Below are 17,867 nucleotides of genomic sequence, written 5' to 3'. Positions count from 1 at the left end.
GGCAGGAACAAAACATCAACTACCAAAATGATTATGATTAGACAAATTATTAATTATACTCCCCGAGAGTGGCTGCTAACCACAGCTGAGCCTTGTTTATGGGTGTATGATAGGGACACCTGCACTTGGAATCTGGGGGCTGGTGCTTTGTTTGTGAGGACTGTTGCAGGCAAACGTGCTCACCTTTGTTCCAGCTGTGTGGGTGCAAGACTTGGTGGCCAGCAGGCATATGTGGTGGAGAGGGTGGAAGAAACAGATCCCATGGTGAGACTTTTCTGTGTAGGGTTCACTTCTCCCATTCTTTCCACTGGGTTTTGGGTCATGTTGGCTGGGCTAACCAATGGCATTACAAGCCTGGGAGCATGAAAGTATTATCCTGTATTGCTAGGAGCCCCATGATCACCTTGCCCCCCGTAATCTCCCTCCCTCTGGCTCCCTATGTTGCTGAAGTAAATGGTTTGGGTCTTCCAAGTTTTGGTACAAGAAAGATCTGCCTCCTCAGCTTGTGCCTGGCCTTGGACTGCCGCATGTTCTTGTACCTCTGCTTTTACTTAGACCATGAGGACTTGGCCACGTGATTTCTTACTTTGATTTTGTTATTTTCAGACAATATTACAATGAATGCCAAATGCTTGACCTCAAAAGGGGTCAGAAAGGAAGCGGTTTATGGAGAGAGTCTATACGAGCTGACTGAACCTGAAGCTGCAAATACAGACCTGGAAATGGCCACTGCTATTTGAACACACTCTTGTCTGGTCCTTCAGCAGCGATTGCTCTGGAGCTTCTGGAGCTTTGGCCTTCCTTCAGATTGTCCATGGTCACATTGCCATCCACCCTTCCATAGGAATGAACCAGTAAAGGCAACAAGAAGGTTTTTTTTAGCATATGTGACCACCCAAAATAGGGGAAGAGTGAATTACCAGTTTGGTAATCAGTCAAAACCTGAAGATGGAAGAAAGTAAAGCTTTTTTCTGAAGGAAGATAAAATGAATTAGAGAAATGTTTAAGGTTTGGAAAGCAGAGAAAACATGGCTTTCATGCCAGTTGAAAGTGAACAAAAATACAGGCATTATATATATATATAATTTTGTAAGTCACGCAAATGAAATCAATAGTGTAATTTTAAAAGTAATTAAGATATCCATTTCACAAAGAAAGGAATAATTCAGAAAGATCAGTAAAAATCTGTGTTCAAGGACAAGTTTCTTCCATTCCATCTCTTTTTCTCTCAATCATATTTTTCACATACCTTGTTGTAAGTTGTATTTGTTGACTGCACGCAAATTTTAATCAGCACTACTTTATTAGTCACAGATCATGGCTCCTTGGCCTGAGGTAGACAAGCCTGAAACCAATAACTATATTGGTGATTCCTCCAAACAAAACCAGAATATGCCTGGAAAAGAAGGAGAAAATCACAAAGGTAATGTGTGTTCACCTCTAGGTTTCAGAAATATGTATGTTTGAGTCTCCTTGGAGAAGAGGTAAAGTAATTAAAACATATTTTTAATGTTCTGTTTCATCAGGCAATGTGGCTTCACTTGGAAACAAAGTGGAAATTCAACCTGCATTTTCCACGATAGCATTGATAGATGAGACAAGGCAAGAAGAAGACCCATGGGCTCTGCCAGAACTGCAGGACACTGGGGTCAAGTGGTCAGGTAGACATTTCTCCATAAATAAGTTACCTGCACTTATTTTTTCCATCATTTCTGCTGTCTGAATTTAGAATTTGAGCAGTTTTCAGATGTAGTCTTTACACTCTGGCTCATGTTCCCCAGTGGTGAAGCTGGGATATGACATTTAGGCCGCTAAGAAGGAATTGGAATCCATACTGCTTACCCTCCTTAAAGCACAAGGGGATATATGGAAAACAATCCAAAAGCAGTATGATCTTATTTTCAGGCTCATATTGAACTTTCTTTACTCAGTAAGATGAATGTGTAAAACTAAGGATTGGTCTAAGACTTCATTAGGCAAATGAACTGCCTACTTCTGCAGTTAAAATTTGGATTAAGAAGAACACTTTTGGGTTTAATTACATGCAGGGGTCACATCACTGTACATAGCTCATAGTCTCTTCTTCTGCGCTAAACTGTTCTGGAGAGAACACCAGATAAATAAACATGTTTCTTTATACTTAATGTGTTTGTTTTGCAGAACTGGATAGAAAAGGAAAAATCATTCGTGTACTCTATGGAATAGGAAAATTTATTATGTTGCTTGGATTACTCTACTTATTCGTGTGTTCTCTGGATGTACTGAGCTCTGCTTTTCAACTAGTAGGAGGTATGAAAATGAACGTGAAGTATCGAGAATGAGCTATGAACGGGGCAGTAAATCTCATCTGAATCACTAAATTGCAAGTATCGCTCTTAAAGAGCATATGCCACAGATTTATGTGTAGAGATGTAGGCTTAGAAGGAAATATCTCTGTGTGAAGACTGACCTTCCTCTGTGTGAAGGTTCCTTTGTTTCTAAGTTTCCAAAGAGCTGGTGATGTAGGAATTGGTCTTGATTTCTTAGGAGGTTCCTGTTACTTTAGTGACAGAAGCATTCACCACTGAAATGTCCCCATAATCATTCAAAGATGAAAACTGTTGAAATATGTTTTTACATTTACCTTTCTCTAAGGGTTGAATTTGGCTCACGGATTCAGAAGTGAAATAAATAAATCAAATAAATAAATATGTGAGCTTCTGTAGAATTTTTCTGGATTTTTGGCAACATAGAAAGCTACTGGAACAGTATTACTCAGAATTATTAAAACAACTTTCCTTGATGTGGTAACCAAAAGTCACCACGGCAGTAATAGCATTTAAATCTATGTATGTGCACTTTTTTTGCTATACAGACTTTGTTCTCTTGCTAGTTCTATATGGTTCTCTGCAGAGTTCACTGGAACTTGTTTAGTCACTGAAATGAGAGAATATAAAGTATTGCCTGATAACTGATAAACTGAGAGTTCAGAACCTGAGTTTGGATCTCTGGGCTACATCACCTTGTACATTTTTCAGCTGGCAAGCATGGATGCATATGTATCATGTTAAATGGTTGAATGATCTTTAATTAAATGCTCTGCTAATTCCTATTGACCTGACCTTGTACTCCTCTCACTGAGAATATGTTTTGGTAGGTAAAGCAGCAGGGGACATTTTCAAAGATGATTCGGTGCTCTCTAATCCTGTTGCGGGGCTGGTGATAGGAGTTCTGGTGACTGTGATGGTCCAGAGCTCCAGCACTTCTTCATCCATCATTGTCAGCATGGTGTCCTCCACACGTAAGTCTGCTTGCAGTCTCTTCCTGGAGATTACCCGCAAATCTTGGTGCAGTGTACAATTGTTCCCACCTGTGCTGAAGTTGTAGAAGCATTGGGTTTAAAAGTAGGGACTGCAGGAAAAGACTTTCACTGCTGTTGACTTTGATATTAAAAAAAAAAGAGAAAAAGTTAATGCACTACAGAAGATAGTGAAATAGTGTTCATAACTGCAGTGAAAATCACTGGAAACACTGGCAATGAATGCACTAACTTTGGAAGTATACATATACTCTTCTTGTGTTAACCAGTTACAGAATTTTGTTTCTGGCAACATTTCAAAATTCTTCAGAAAGTGTGATATGCCTAGGGAAGAAGAGGCTCTGTCCCTCTAATGCATGATGAAAAAAGATAACAAGGGACTATGGTGGGGGTCATCACTATTGGCATACCACGTTCCCAGGGGGCTTGGTTAAAGCAAACTTATGTGGATTGGAGTCCCTTATCCCAGTGACAGTGAACAAAGTCTGTCCCTGTGGCCTTAATATAGGTTAATTTTTATTGGACCAAATAGCTCACAGATGATCTCATTTTTTCATTCAATGCTTCATTTTCTACTTTCTAGTGCTGACTGTACAATCAGCTATTCCTATCATTATGGGGGCAAACATTGGCACCTCAGTTACAAACACAATTGTGGCGCTCATGCAAGCTGGGGACAGGAATGAATTTAGAAGGTATTGTACTTAAACACTAGATATGAAAAGTTGCTTTTCTTCCTTCTTAGTAAGTTTTCTTCTGTATTGCCTATCACTCCTTCAGCCATTCAATCCTTCTGTTGTCCAGAAGTTGAATGTCTGGTTATGAAAGCTGCAAGCAAACTTCTAAAGCAACTTTTATGACCTCTAAATCTCAATGGAGATGGAAAAAAAAGATCCTGTTTTGTTTTGTCATAAGGAAGTAATGAAGTCAATTCTGTAATTTGCTTTCAGAGGATAGCAAATTGTAAGCTGTCATCATTCCTGCCATGGCCAGAGTAGAATGTTTAGATATATGGTTTCACATACTTGAAGAAAAGTGTATTGTATTTCTTCAAATTTTTGTGGTTTTATAAAAGTTCACCATTTTTAACAGGATCTTACACAAGGATAAAGTTTCAGACAGCTTCCATGACATCACCCACCTTTTATCGCCTCTTAATTATGGGAATTAGTAAATTGATATTACACTATTTTGATCTATTCTAATAAAGAGAGACATCAATGTTCAAGGTTTTGGAAGTCTACAAATAAACAAGAGATGGTAACCATAGAAAAAAATGATGTGTTCTGACTGTCGAATTATGACAAGTCTGCCACTTGGCAGACATAGGCAGTAAACTTGCAAGGGATATGAGACTTTGGTACCTTATCATTTATGACATACTGAACATATGAAATACCAAAGCATATTTCTCCAAGATTTGCTGTCCTTGGTTGTGTTAGATTCAGTCACTTAAACTCCAGTGACAAAGTAGCCTATTTGTTTTGAGTCAGGTAAAAAAATGGGTAAATAAGATGATTTTTACTGTAGCCTTTAAAAGTCAGGTTGGTCTCTAAATACTTTTGTTGTCCTACTTTGAACGTTCCACCTAATTTCCCCTCAAGCAATTTGGAACATAAATTACAGGATTACCATTTCAAGGAATATTTCCTCCACATTTTCTTCCTTTACGATGCTTAATTTAAGGAGTTATATTTTAAAACAAATACAGGCAGATTGCACAGAATTAAGAGAAGCACAAACAGCTATTATGAATGTGGGAAAGAGTGCCCTTGAGAAAACAGCTATGGCACTTCAGGTTGTGGTGGAGAAGTTAGGAGGACAAACCTGCACTTTGCAAGAACACGTGAGAAGGCTGCAAAGAGCCACTTCTATGTGAGTCCGGTAGAATAGGTCCTAGAGGCAAATCCTGTTTCAGGATTAACGAAGTATCAAAAATGAGTGAGAGGCAAAATGAATGCAGGCTATACAGCCACTTCTTTCTTCAGATGAGTACTGTTAGCAGCCTCATGTTAAGGATCACTTGTCTTTCATAGTTTTTCCTTTTTCAGTGACCTTACCTGACTCTTTTGCTTGGTTAACAGTGTGGACAAAATGTAGAGCTCTGTAATAAAGCTGCCACCTTCTGGGATGCTAGAAATGAAATAATGCCTGTCTTGAAATTGGCTTCATCCCCACTTTTATGATTTCATATTTAAATGGAAGCTGTGCACATATTGTTTAATTAAAAGCAGCTCTGTTTTTTAATTTCTTGTAGGGCCTTTGCTGGGGCAACAATTCATGATTTCTTTAACTGGCTTGCTGTGTTCGCATTGTTGCCCATTGAAGTCATTTCTGGCTATCTTTACCATCTCACCAACGTTATAGTTGAGTCCTTTCATCTTGAAAGTGGTGAAGATGCCCCTGAGCTACTAAAAGTCATCACAGACCCTTTTACAAAGCTCATCATTGAGGTAAGCTCTTTAGCTCTTAAATTAAGCTGCTACACAGAGAGCCCTAGTGCCATATTTCCCATTTCTATTTCCCCCACATTTCACCTTAGTGAGGACAAACCTAGTTAGGAGGGCTGGGAAGGCAGGGGATGCATGGGATGGATGGAGTGTCAGACTATTGCATAGACACCAGCAGACAGTGCTCCTTGAGATAACCTGGCACATGCAGAAGATTTGCATAAGTCTTGAAGAAATGACACAAATTATGGGAAATTTACACACCACTGGAGGGGCAGCTGGAGGCCATAGTAATTGCGTGCAGCTCCTAAAATGGCAGTAAACATGTTTAGGCAGTTGCGTCAGTGTAGCTGCTTGAATAAAATGGCTGAGATATTCATGTGGGTGATTTGGGGAGAGTGAGACACATCATGTGTGTATGTAGAATTTAACCTTCTCTGGGAGTAAAACCCCTCCTCCCCGTTGGGCAGAAGCTCCAGTGTTAGGGATGGTCGTGGAAGCTTTATGTGGTTTATCTTCCAAAGGAAGTTATTGTTTGAGTTTATTATTATTCGAGTTGAGCTGAACAGAAGTATGTGATGCAAGTTGGAATAATGCTGCTTGTTGTTCTTTTCTTAAAGCTTGATAAATCTGTAATAAATGCAATTGCTACTAATGACGAATCAGCAAAAAACAAAAGCCTGGTAAAGATTTGGTGCGTAACTGAAACCAATATGGTGAGTATTATGTTAAATTAGTTGTCAGGCTCCCTAGGGAATATATTACTGATCTGTAGCTGACACTTCTTATCATACTAATGTGAAATTAGATTTTTTTAATGGGTATTTGTTGCAGCAGCACAAGAATGAAAACAGTATAATCTGGCTTTTGCATCACTTACACCAAACATGGCATTCCTGTGGTGAGCTTGACTTGATTGCTTTAGGTACCATGCAGGGCCTTGCTTATCAGAACTGATGGTTTGGATCCAAGCCTTTCTCTTCTTTCACAGTCAAATACCTTTAAACTTGGTAATTCTACCAACTCCCTGATAGTGGAAAAAATCTGCAGTGTAGGACCAATAAACTCTCTTTTTGCCCACCATTAATCTATCCGATCTAGGCACCTAGTCTAATATGTGCTAGAGTAATCTGCTGGCAGTTAGTTACTTCAGCTTTCTTGGAAAACTGCCCTCTGACAAAGCCTCTCTGGAGCAAAAATCATTTGTTCTTCACCTGAGTAACACTGCAGCATGAAGGAACTTGTTGCCCAGATTGACACCAGTGAGTACTTTGGTAGGCCCTGGAGCTGTGTTTGACTTGTGTCGTTCAGCCAAACTAACAACTAGAGCAATAAATATCTCTTGGACCTCTAAAGAGACTTATTCTGCTTGCTAGTGTGTATATAAAACTAACTCCTGAAGTTGTGGTGAGAAGATACTTAAGGACACACAGTGGAGATTAAAATTAAGTGCTTGCATTTTCAGAGGAGCCCAGCTCCTATTGAATGACTATCTGGATGGCCAGTGAAATGCTAGCTATGGGAGATAGTGGTAGGAACAGAGCTGTGCTAATGTGAAACTCCGCTCAGGTTACCCTGCTGAAGCGCTGGGTCTTTAATCCCAGATAAGGCAGAGGCTGGGTCAGGCCTGCTGCTTCCAGCCCCTCGGCAGCTCTTGGTTGCCCTGTTCACTGCACCACGCTCAGCAAGGCCTGAGCCCTGGCCTCCTGCAGTCCTCCCACTCTTAGACGACAAGTGATGGCACAGGGAGCATAGGCTGTAGGTTACATTTCAACACGGATAATTTTTATGTAGGTGACTATGTTTTGGTTATGTAACTACTGCCCAAATGTACAGTCAAATTACAAAGAAACATGAAACCCCTACAAGTTTGAACTGAGCTTCGTTGGGGAAGAGGAAGATATTTGACTGATTTAGATTCCTAGTGAGTTAAACTAATGTCTGGCAAAAATATTTAAACGGATTTACATTAAGGAGGAATATATGCAGACTGGGTGTATTTAAAGCAAAAGATAAGGATAAACATTTCAATCTGATGAAGTTGCTTTGATACCACATTCTCTGAAAGAATTTCAGAGAGTTGTGTTGTAATTGTATCGGCTGATGTTTTCAACAGGCTGGAGACTAGGTGCTCCCTGAAGCTATGGGGCCACGCCTGGCTTTGTCCATCCTGGGCTGTTCTGCTTCAGCTGGAGGGGGAATGCAAGTCCTGCAACAAAATATGATCTGATGTGATCTCTCCTCATTTCTGAAACAGAGTATCACTCCAACATATCATACAGATAGTTCCTGTTCAGCAGCGTGTAGTTCAGAGTCCATTTTGCTGTTAGCTATATTGATATGGAGAAGTACAGTTCAGTCACGGAACTGTTTCTTAATCTACATAAGGTCTTGTGGACTTAGTGTCATCTGGGCTATCAGCTGGAGCTCCTGTAAGCAAGGTTGTATTTTACAAAGAGAAATTCAGGTTCAAGTCAATAGTACTAATACTAATCATAATGAAAACAATTAGTTCTTAGATAATCTTTGAGCTTTAGAAAATAAAGCAGTAGCTGCAGTAGCTGCTTCAGTCTGGAGAAGAGGAGGCTCAGGGGAGACCTTATTGCTCTCTATAACTACCTGAAGGGAGGTTGTAGTGAGCTGGGGGTCGGCCTCTCCTCTCTTCTAACTAGTGACAGGATGAGGGGGAATGGCCTCAAGCTGCACCAGGGGAGATTTAGGCTGGACATTAGAAAACACTACTTTTCTGAAAGAGTGGTCAGGCGCTGGAATGGGCTGCCCAGGGAGGTGGTTGAGTCACCGTCCCTGGAGGTGTTCAAGAAACATTTAGATACAGCGCTGAGAGACATGGTTTAGTGGGGCTATTGGTGGTAGGTGGATGGTTGGACTGGATGATCTTGTAGGTCTTTTCTAGCTAATTCTGTGATTCTATGACCTCTGCATCTCTGTTTCTACAGATGGGAAGACAGGGACACACAAAGGCATTGTGACCAACCTATGCTCATTCAGCAGCAGATACTGCACTAGTATTTTGATAGTCTGAGTCACAGTCCTGTGCAATGCTCATCAGACCATTTCAGAGTCACAGAATCACCAGATGGCTGAGGTGGGCAGGGGCTATCTCTTCCAACCCCTGCTCCAGCAGGGATACCCTGAGCAGGGTGCCCAGAACCACATCCAGGTGACTTTTGAAGATCTCCGAGGAGGAGACTCCACAGCCTATGGACAATTAACTGCAGTTAAGCTGACAGTAAAGGGGTAGAAATTGCTTTGATCCAAGGAAGTTGTGGCGCTGACTGGAAAGGAATGCCTCTGTCCCCCAGCTGCCACCCAATGTGAATTTCTTTCCATGAACCCTGAGATCAGTAATTAAGGTTCTGAGCTACTGACTATTTGGTGCTATGTTTGTAACCATGTAGAAGGTTTGGGGAATATTTTCACCTTTAAAAGTTGTGTTGAACAACTTGAGCGAAAGCACAGCTTTTTAATTGGAGAATACAAGAAAATTTGCTGTGTCATTAATAGGGTGCAATTGAGTTACACTCCAGCTTGCAAATCTGCCTTTAGTTGATTAATTCTTGGTTGCAGTAAAAAACCTAGAACTTTGTATGAGCTCTTAATGGACACTGTAGTTGTCTGAACCAACAGCTTTCTCTGGCACTCTTTAGACACTGCAGAATGTCACAATTCCACCTTCAGAAAACTGCACGTCTTCTGAACTTTGCTGGTCAGAAGGAAACACAACCTGGACCTTGAAAAACATATCTGAAACAGAATATATCACTAAATGTAAGTATAGAACCATTTTTCCTTTGATACGATTCCTTTACAGAGATACATATCGTTCTAATGTTGTTAATAGACCACTTCAGAGGTGTATCAAGAGGCACTCCCCTGTATGTGTACACAAGATACTTCTAAAGCTGCAGTCAAAACAGCTTGTGCTCTGTTATACAGCTGGAGTTACCAGCATCATCACTGTATATGGCAATTCATGAATCTCTTTCCATGCCCCCTGGTATCAGTAATTGAGATCTTCAGTCTCACGTCACCCTGGCTATTCAGGTGACATGATGCTACAGTTCCTTTGCTGTAGCAGTTGCTTGGATATCTCCATCCAAGCATGATGTTCAGGAATTTCAACAGCTATTCTCAGGCACACAGCCACCTCTTGCTGACCCACAGCCCAGCTATGAGCTCATCATGATTTCCTCATTTTGTTGTACTCTCCCTCCTTGCAAAAAGTTGCACATGGTCAGCCAGACTTTGCCTGCTCTGCAGATGTGCCTGCTGTATATTTTATGGAAGTGTCATGTAAGAGCCCCTCTTAGACACAAATTTTGTGCAGCTAAGGATATAGCATTTTCAACTTTTGCCATGTGTGCTCTGGTCCCATTTTCTTAGGCTGTGTATGAAAACCAGAGCTGGCCTTGGGATCAGAAACAAAAACGTGACTAGGCCAATTTATTTTCCTTTTCTTTTTTCAGGCCGGCATCTCTTTACAGACGCAGACCTGCCTGATCTTGCCATCGGTCTCATCCTTCTGGCTTTGTCCCTGCTTGTTCTGTGCTCCTGTTTGGTGATGATCGTTAAGCTATTAAATTCTGTGCTTAAAGGACAAGTGGCAAGTGTTATCAAGAAGACGATCAACACTGGTAATTACCTGCTTCCCCTGAAGCTTGTTCTTAGTAACAACAAGGACATTGGGTACTTTTATTGACATCTTCTGTTCTATTACTGCAGAATAGTTTCAAGAAAACAACATTAAACCAGAAATGTTGCCTCTAAATATTTCTTCAGCTCAGCATGTTATTTTCTTCCTTAAAGAAAGTTTATTAGTGAACAGTTTGCTTGTGAACTGCAGATTAAAAGCAACGGAGACCAAAGTCCAGGCTCTGTTTCTGATGTGTAATCATTAGCTGTTAGAAATGTAATCTTCACATCCCCAAAAGATAGTGCTGAAGTGCTGAGATTGTGATTGCCTGCTTGCGCACAAGGCCTGCATGTTCCTTTTAAAGAAAGTTTGACAAACGTATGTAGAGGTTATTTGATCTAATTTCCTTAACTTGCCATATTCCATTCTTTAACCTTCTCCTCAGTAAGATAAGCAGCTGGTACTTTCTGTCTTTCCCTGTGTTATCCAGGTGATTTTTGCTTTTACTTTCATTGTGTGCAAACAAGGGTGTTTGTTTTGTTTTGTTTTCCACTTGGCTGCCTTTTCTTAATTTTCCATTGAATGGAGAGTTCAGGACCTGCAACAGGGAAAAGCAGTCCTGGTGTACACCTGATTGTGTAAGAAGAGAGTGCTCACAGCCATGGGGAAGACAGCAAAGTGGTTCCCATTCTGTCTTGTCGTGGGTGAAGATCACTGCCCAAATTGAAATAGATGGGTAGAAAGCAGCCAATTACTGTTCATTTGTGATTTGCTCAGAGTCTCTCTGTGTCATCTCAACTGATGAAGTCCTGACCTCTTGGCTCACTCATAAGTCTGCAGACTACGAGGGATCATTGTACTTAGTTTCTCTAATCAGTGTGATTAGCTTTTCTTTGCAAGAGTAACAAGTGAATTATTAAGAAATGTTCAGCTTGAAACTAGTTAGGAACCTTCTGATTTTAGCTGGGTGGTCCTCAGAGCCTTCTAAAGATCCCATCTACATAGTGAATGGCTGGTTGCCAAAACTGGGAAACTCTAGACAGTTAGAAGGTGTTGAGTTGAGCTCAGTGGACACATTTCTGGCACCTAATTTTATTACAGCATATATACTGCCCTTGGTCAGGACAGAGGTCTACCTAGTCTAATATCCATCTCACAGTGTGTCCAGTGGTGGAAAGTGGAAGAGAGTACAAATAACAGGGCAAACTGAAGTAGTAGAACTGACTCTGACCTCCAATCTTGTTTTAGACAATATGCAAACAATATATATACATTAAAAATGCTTAGTAGGGTTTTCACTGTTACATGACTCTGCATGGAACATTTTGTTATTCTAAAGGCAATGTCCTCCCTCTATTTTTTTAGATTTCCCATTTCCTTTTACTTGGCTAGCTGGATACCTGGCTATGCTTGCAGGGGCTGGTATGACCTTCGTTGTTCAAAGTAGTTCTGTTTTCACATCTGCTATTACACCTCTTGTTGGTAAGTTGTCAGTATTTTATTATTCATCCCCACATTTTATCTTCTTCATCATTCTGGAGCTGCTCAATGCTGTTTCTTTTCTCCTAGGCATCGGTGTTATAAGCATTGAGCGTTCTTATCCCCTCACCCTAGGAGCTAACATTGGCACAACCACAACAGCTATACTTGCAGCTTTAGCAAGCCCAGGGAGTACATTAAAATATTCATTGCAGGTCAGTATAAACCAATGCTTCCTTGAATTCATTTAGAAGCTGCAACTTTTCTGAATAAAACCTGACAAAATTAGTTCTGATACAAATATGTCATGGACATTGAGCTTGATTCTCAGTATGGTACTAATGATTGCTCATGAATTTCAACTACTAGAGCAAAAAGCTTCTATTAAGCATTCCTAGAATATCAATATATAGTAAAATCCTTCCTAAGTTTAGCTTGATCTGATTGAATTCATTCAGAAATCCAGCAGGACTGGCCACTTGACTGCAGAGCATTAATTCTCAACATGTTGGAATTCAGTGCCGAGATCTCTGACAACTCTCCTAGGTAACCCCCTATGAAGGTTACTAATATCCAAGTTCCTTGCTCAGGATCGTGATAGTTGCTTGCTTTACCAGCTTTATTTCTGGTGGACTCAATTTCTTTCACTACAAAGTTGCATTTTAAAACTTCTCTGTCTGCAGGGACATATCTTGTCTCTGTTAGGCTTCTCTTGCTTTCAGATGCTGTGGCCTATTTATCTTCTTCAGCCTTTAGAATGTATAAGGTATTACCAAGTCCTTTTTTTATGCTAGGAAAGGCCTAGCAGTGAAATAGAAGCAAAGACAAGAAAAGATCAAAGTGGGGAGCAAGAGAAGGGAAACTATGAAGTCAGTACCACTGGAAGTTATTACTATGTGGGTAGGATTACTTAATGTCATTTGAGGTAATGAACTTTTCAAATGTTTTTCTTTTAGATTGCTTTGTGCCACTTTTTCTTCAATGTCTCTGGGATTATCCTGTTTTACCCGCTGCCTTTTACCCGGCTGCCAATCCGCATGAGCAAGACCTTGGGAAACATAACAGCCAAGTACAGATGGTTTGCTATATTTTATCTTCTCATCTGCTTCTTTCTTTTGCCTTTGTTTGTATTTGGTCTGTCACTGGCAGGCTGGCCAGTCCTTTTGGGTGTTTGTCTTCCCCTGTTGGCTCTGTTTATTGCTGTGATTGTAATTAATATTATGCAGACAAAGAGACCACATTCACTGCCTGAGAAGCTTCAAAACTGGGATTTCCTTCCCATCTGGATGCACTCCCTGGAGCCCTGGGACAATATGATTATGTCTTCACTCTCCTTTTGTGGGAAGCATTGCTGCGGATTCTGCAAGTGCTGCAAAGTCAATGCAGAACAGGAGGGTGCCAAAGATAATCAGCTAAAAACTATGGAGGTTTATGAAAACACCATTGCAATGGCTGATGAAGAAAGAGGTGTAAGAAGGGCTCCAGCTGCAGCTTGTGTTGAAAAAACAGGCACAAACAACACAGCCTTATAGTAGCGGATCAACCTATAACAGCAGAGATACAGCATAGGACAAGTCAGGCTCTTGAAAACTACCTTGAACAATGCACTGAGAACAGAGTGAATATTTTGTTAGGTTCCTGCAGCCAGTGATATATCACTCATCAAGGAATGGAGACAAACAAGCTTGACAGAGTCCCTAGAAAATCTACGATCAGTTGAAAAGCTATAGACAGATTTGCTTGCAGAGCATGTACTGCGTGGTACATTCATCCAATGCTATCAGTAACAACCAAAAGAAATCTTGATGTAGTCCCATGAAGACAGGGATGAAAGGAGCATGATTAATTAAAAACCAGTCAACCCAACAATTCACTTGTAGAACAGCCTTTCTGGCCTACTGGCTTATTCAGTATAAGTTACTTTATGATACCCCAAAGATTCTGTAAATGAAAAAAGGAAAAAAGTAAAAAAAGAAAACCAAGCAACCAAAAAGAATCCAAATGTTTTCACTGGCCTATTTTCAGTGGTCAAAATAGAAAACAGTATTCAAAGTATGGACAAAATCTGTTGTCTGTGTGGAGGAGAATGAAATGCTGGGACATCCCTCAGGAGCTCTAGGAGTCCTAGTCTGGCATTAGGGTATGCATAAGCCCATTTAGAGCCCTCTCTGTCTCCTTTAACACCAGGGTCAGGAGCTGCTGTCTTTTGTTGTCTCAAGCTAAAGGCCAAAAATTAATTGCTGATCACTTTGCCTGCTGAAGGTTAAACACTGGGTTTAGAGACGCTGAGTGGCTATGAAAGAGCTTCATGGACTCAGGGTGTGGTTGCATGGCTGTCTGCTCTCTCTAGATAGTCCTCCCCCATCCTGTCCACTATGTAATCCCATAAGCACTTGTCCTGGCACAATTAGAGGAAAGGTGCAGGAGGGAGGACAAGTGGCTGGCACAGGGGTGTAGGGAGCCACCCAATGGCTGACACCATGAGATCTGTCTGCAATTGGGACTGAGCCACAAAATGGCATTAAAATATAGCAGTGGAGACTGGCTTTAGAGCTACAAAAGAGGGAACCTGGAGAACAGATTATGGCTAGTGCGGGACGTGTAGCAGCATTGACTGGTGAGAAATGAGTGTTTACTCTGCACTGTCACTGTGTGCTCTGAACCACCCTCCTTGGAAATAATGTGAATTTTACTGGCAGTTGTATGTAGCAATCCAAATCCCAATAAAATCCTTAGGTAATGTAGTTGATAGCACATGTAGTCAATCCATAGGTAGTATTGCACTTGGTGTGAAGCTGCTTGTGCTCAGGTCTTACCATTACTGGTGATTTAGTAAATGCTTACAAGACAGCACTGAATCATGGACTGACAAAAGGTATCATTTCAATGTCAGAAAAAGAGCATTTCAAAGACACATTGAATACTTCTGCTGGCCTTTAGTAGCTTAGATATGAGTGAGCATGGGATACTACCTGAGGTCCAACCACTAATGGAAAAAAAGTCATGCAGCTGAGTGTAGGCCAATCAGTATCATGTAAAGCCAGTTTGCATGGCTGAGTTATAGATTAAATTTGTAATGGAATTATTGAGAAGACCCTTAGCTTAGCATAGCCACTCAGTGGTGCTGTAACACATTTACTTCTGAATAGTTGTTAGTTTTCTGCAGAGTTCTAGGATCAGCAGGCTGCATTCATATGCATTTTAGAAAGGAAAATTTTTTCACTTGCTTTTTTAAGCTCACGTTGAAAACAGCAAACTAAGCTGCCTAAAACGTACAGAGATTCCACCTGTTTCTACAACAATGAGCCAGTGACAAAATGCTTAGCATTAGAGTGAATTTTCAGAAGCATTTAGTTTTGGTATAGTTCTGCTCTTTGTGGGTTTAGTAACAGAGAGCGGAGTTCTACAAAGCTATTCTTTTTCAAATTTACTTTTTCTCCATATAGTTCAAACAGAATTTTGTTAGCATTTCATTTTCAAAGTGGAATTGTCTTCAGTAATTGTTCTTCATTTTATTTTCACAGTTCTGGATTCTTTCACATTCTGTGTTTCTTTAGGTTCCATTTCCCATGCTCTGTCTTGACAGAAAAAAATTACGAGAAAAAAAAAAAATCCAGAATTCTTTCAAAGATATCTTGAATTTCCATTGACCATTCATTGAAATAGGAAGCATTTCCATCTAATCTTACTCATTTCTTGACATGCACCTTATTTTGAGTCTTGAAGTAAAGCTGTTGAGCACAGTGATAATAACGTTCAGCAAAGCATCAGAGGAAAAGCAGTTCTTACAGAAGAATCAGGGTAAAAATTATAGTCCGATGTTCTTCATTGTAACTTTTCCCCTGTGATGGATGTACTGAGTTCGTACCCTCCTCTGTTCTTGCTGGTGAACGTCAGGCCATCTTGTGCCATTGTTTTAGGCAGATTCCAAAACAGACTTCTGTTTAACACTTGACAGCACAACATGTCCTGGAAAACATCCCTCTTACTCTTAACAGAAGTAATTTACACTTTATTTATAATTTTTTGAGTGTACAGAACTTTTCATAAGTTATACAGAAAAAGGCTTGTGATTGTGTTATATATACTTATTTGAAAACTATACAATGCTTATCTATAAAAATGTAAAAAGGAGCTACTGTATATTTTGTAATATAACTTTTAAAATTGTTTGTAACTGTGCATACTGCCTATTACGGAGGCTGATGGCTCCACCAATAGGTTACATAAAGATTGTTAGTAATGCAGAGACAGATTTCTTAAAATAAAGATGAAAAACACCCATGTATTTTCATAATATGGCTTCATGCACAAGGATGCAGAACTCCACTTTTCTAAAAGATTTGAATTTTCTGCAATGTGGAATTTTGGAAATATAAGATTTCTAAAATACTTTTTTAAACTCTTACACATCTTATCTTTTACTGTTTTGAGGACAGCATATGGCTTTATACTTTGTCATGAATATTCATCTTGTCTGTCCTCATGCACTGAATGTAAAAATAAAGAGAAATTTTAAAAAATGAAGATTTTCCTAATATCTGTTTGTATGCATATCATGGAAGATGCAGAAAAATGAGTATGCAGACATAGGCTACTCTGAGATGATGCAGCGCAAAGGAGCTGAGGTTAGTGTCAGGCACTACAGAAACCCTTCAGAGAGCTCTGTGGCCATCAAAGATTTGCATATGGAGAAAAAAAACAAAGAATTGCCCAGCTCAATTGCACAGGTTGAAATACTTTCCAGCAGTGCTCTGCAGAACATCCTCAGAGAAGGTGAGCATGGGAGACAAACCCTAGGGTTGCATAACTGCTGGATACACATGATGCACTAGTGGTACTGGGTTCAGGTTCTCACTTCTACATGAAAGATGGCAAACACAGCATTTCTGAAATGCCTTCTTGTGACCTGAGTGACATCTGGCTTATGGCAAAAACAGACATCTTACTTTTTTTGATCATATGTGGGCTATGGAGCTTAAAATGAAAGAGATGGAGAAAACTAAGAAGCAGTCCTTACATAACTTAAAGATTATTTTAAAAGGTTGTATTTCCTAAGTCTAAGCTCAGCACTAGCTGAGGAACCAGCCTCCAAAGCAACTGCCATTTCAAACTATACCATATTTTCGTGAAATGAAGGTAACAGAGTATTTAATATAACACAAATTATTATTCAATATAGTATAAACTGTCTTCTAACATGTAAGCAGTAAGCACTGTAGGCCTGTGATTTAAGACTTACAGCTTCTTATACTCATGCAGAAATACTGTAATTCTGTGTACCATCACTCTCTGTGACTCACTGTCCATCACGAATCAAAGCACGCCCAGGGAACAGGCAGAGATTGTGCCATCCATCTCACGATTTCCAAACCCTCTGCAGAGCTACCTAGGGCAAAGTTCAGCAACGCCTATCAGTATTTAACAACAGATACGTGCTGAAGCCTTTAAAACGTGCAAAATAATGCTTCAGCTAATTGCTGGGTTGCTCCTGTTTCTGCAGCTGGAATCTATCCTCTTCCTCTGTGCTTATGACTTAACCATGATGATGGTCACAGCTCCTTCTGGTGCTCCCAGTCTTGTTAGCCCTCTGCTGAAGCTTCACGCTCACTTCCCCCTGTTCCAAACTGTTGATAACACCACACTTACCTGTGCTACACTTACCACCACGATGAATTCTCATCAGTCAGAAACGCAGCTTGAATTCTTCAACATTTCTTTTTTCAGCTCAGCAAGTAGCGGTGAGCCCTCCTGATGGTCCCCAAAACAGCCTCTGTCCATGCTGCTGAGAAAGGTTGCTCTCTAATTTACAACAGAGTATTTGTGAGTGCAGTTTGGCATGGTGCCACTGGCAACAGCTTAAAATGAATAGTACCAAGCAAAAATCCACTATTTCAAAAGGTGCATCAGTGAGGGTATACTTAATAGACAAACCAGGGTATGCCAGGCCACACTGCAACTGCACCATTTCCATGGGCTATGCTTC

General features: G+C 40.3%; 1 protein-coding gene across 4 annotated transcripts in view; it reads left to right on the top strand.

Moving 5' to 3' along the window:
- Positions 1-16,404, top strand: part of SLC34A2 (solute carrier family 34 member 2) — a 54,412-nt gene extending 38,008 nt beyond the window's left edge. For all 4 annotated transcript variants that reach the window (XM_021393942.1, XM_021393943.1, XM_021393941.1 and 1 more), the window contains 12 exons: positions 1,309-1,423; positions 1,527-1,661; positions 2,161-2,289; positions 3,137-3,280; positions 3,882-3,993; positions 5,556-5,751; positions 6,369-6,464; positions 9,417-9,537; positions 10,236-10,403; positions 11,768-11,884; positions 11,972-12,096; positions 12,838-16,404. In XM_021393942.1, coding sequence (XP_021249617.1) covers positions 1,309-1,423; positions 1,527-1,661; positions 2,161-2,289; positions 3,137-3,280; positions 3,882-3,993; positions 5,556-5,751; positions 6,369-6,464; positions 9,417-9,537; positions 10,236-10,403; positions 11,768-11,884; positions 11,972-12,096; positions 12,838-13,413 — 2,034 coding nt within the window. In that variant the 3' untranslated portion in view covers positions 13,414-16,404. The remainder of the gene's footprint in view (positions 1-1,308; positions 1,424-1,526; positions 1,662-2,160; positions 2,290-3,136; positions 3,281-3,881; positions 3,994-5,555; positions 5,752-6,368; positions 6,465-9,416; positions 9,538-10,235; positions 10,404-11,767; positions 11,885-11,971; positions 12,097-12,837) is intronic.

The sequence above is a fragment of the Numida meleagris genome, chromosome 4, assembly GCF_002078875.1.
Source record: "Numida meleagris isolate 19003 breed g44 Domestic line chromosome 4, NumMel1.0, whole genome shotgun sequence".
NCBI classification, from domain to species: Eukaryota; Metazoa; Chordata; class Aves; order Galliformes; family Numididae; genus Numida; species Numida meleagris.
The sequence above is the reverse complement of the archived record's forward strand: the minus strand, read 5'-3'. Positions and strand labels throughout refer to the sequence as shown.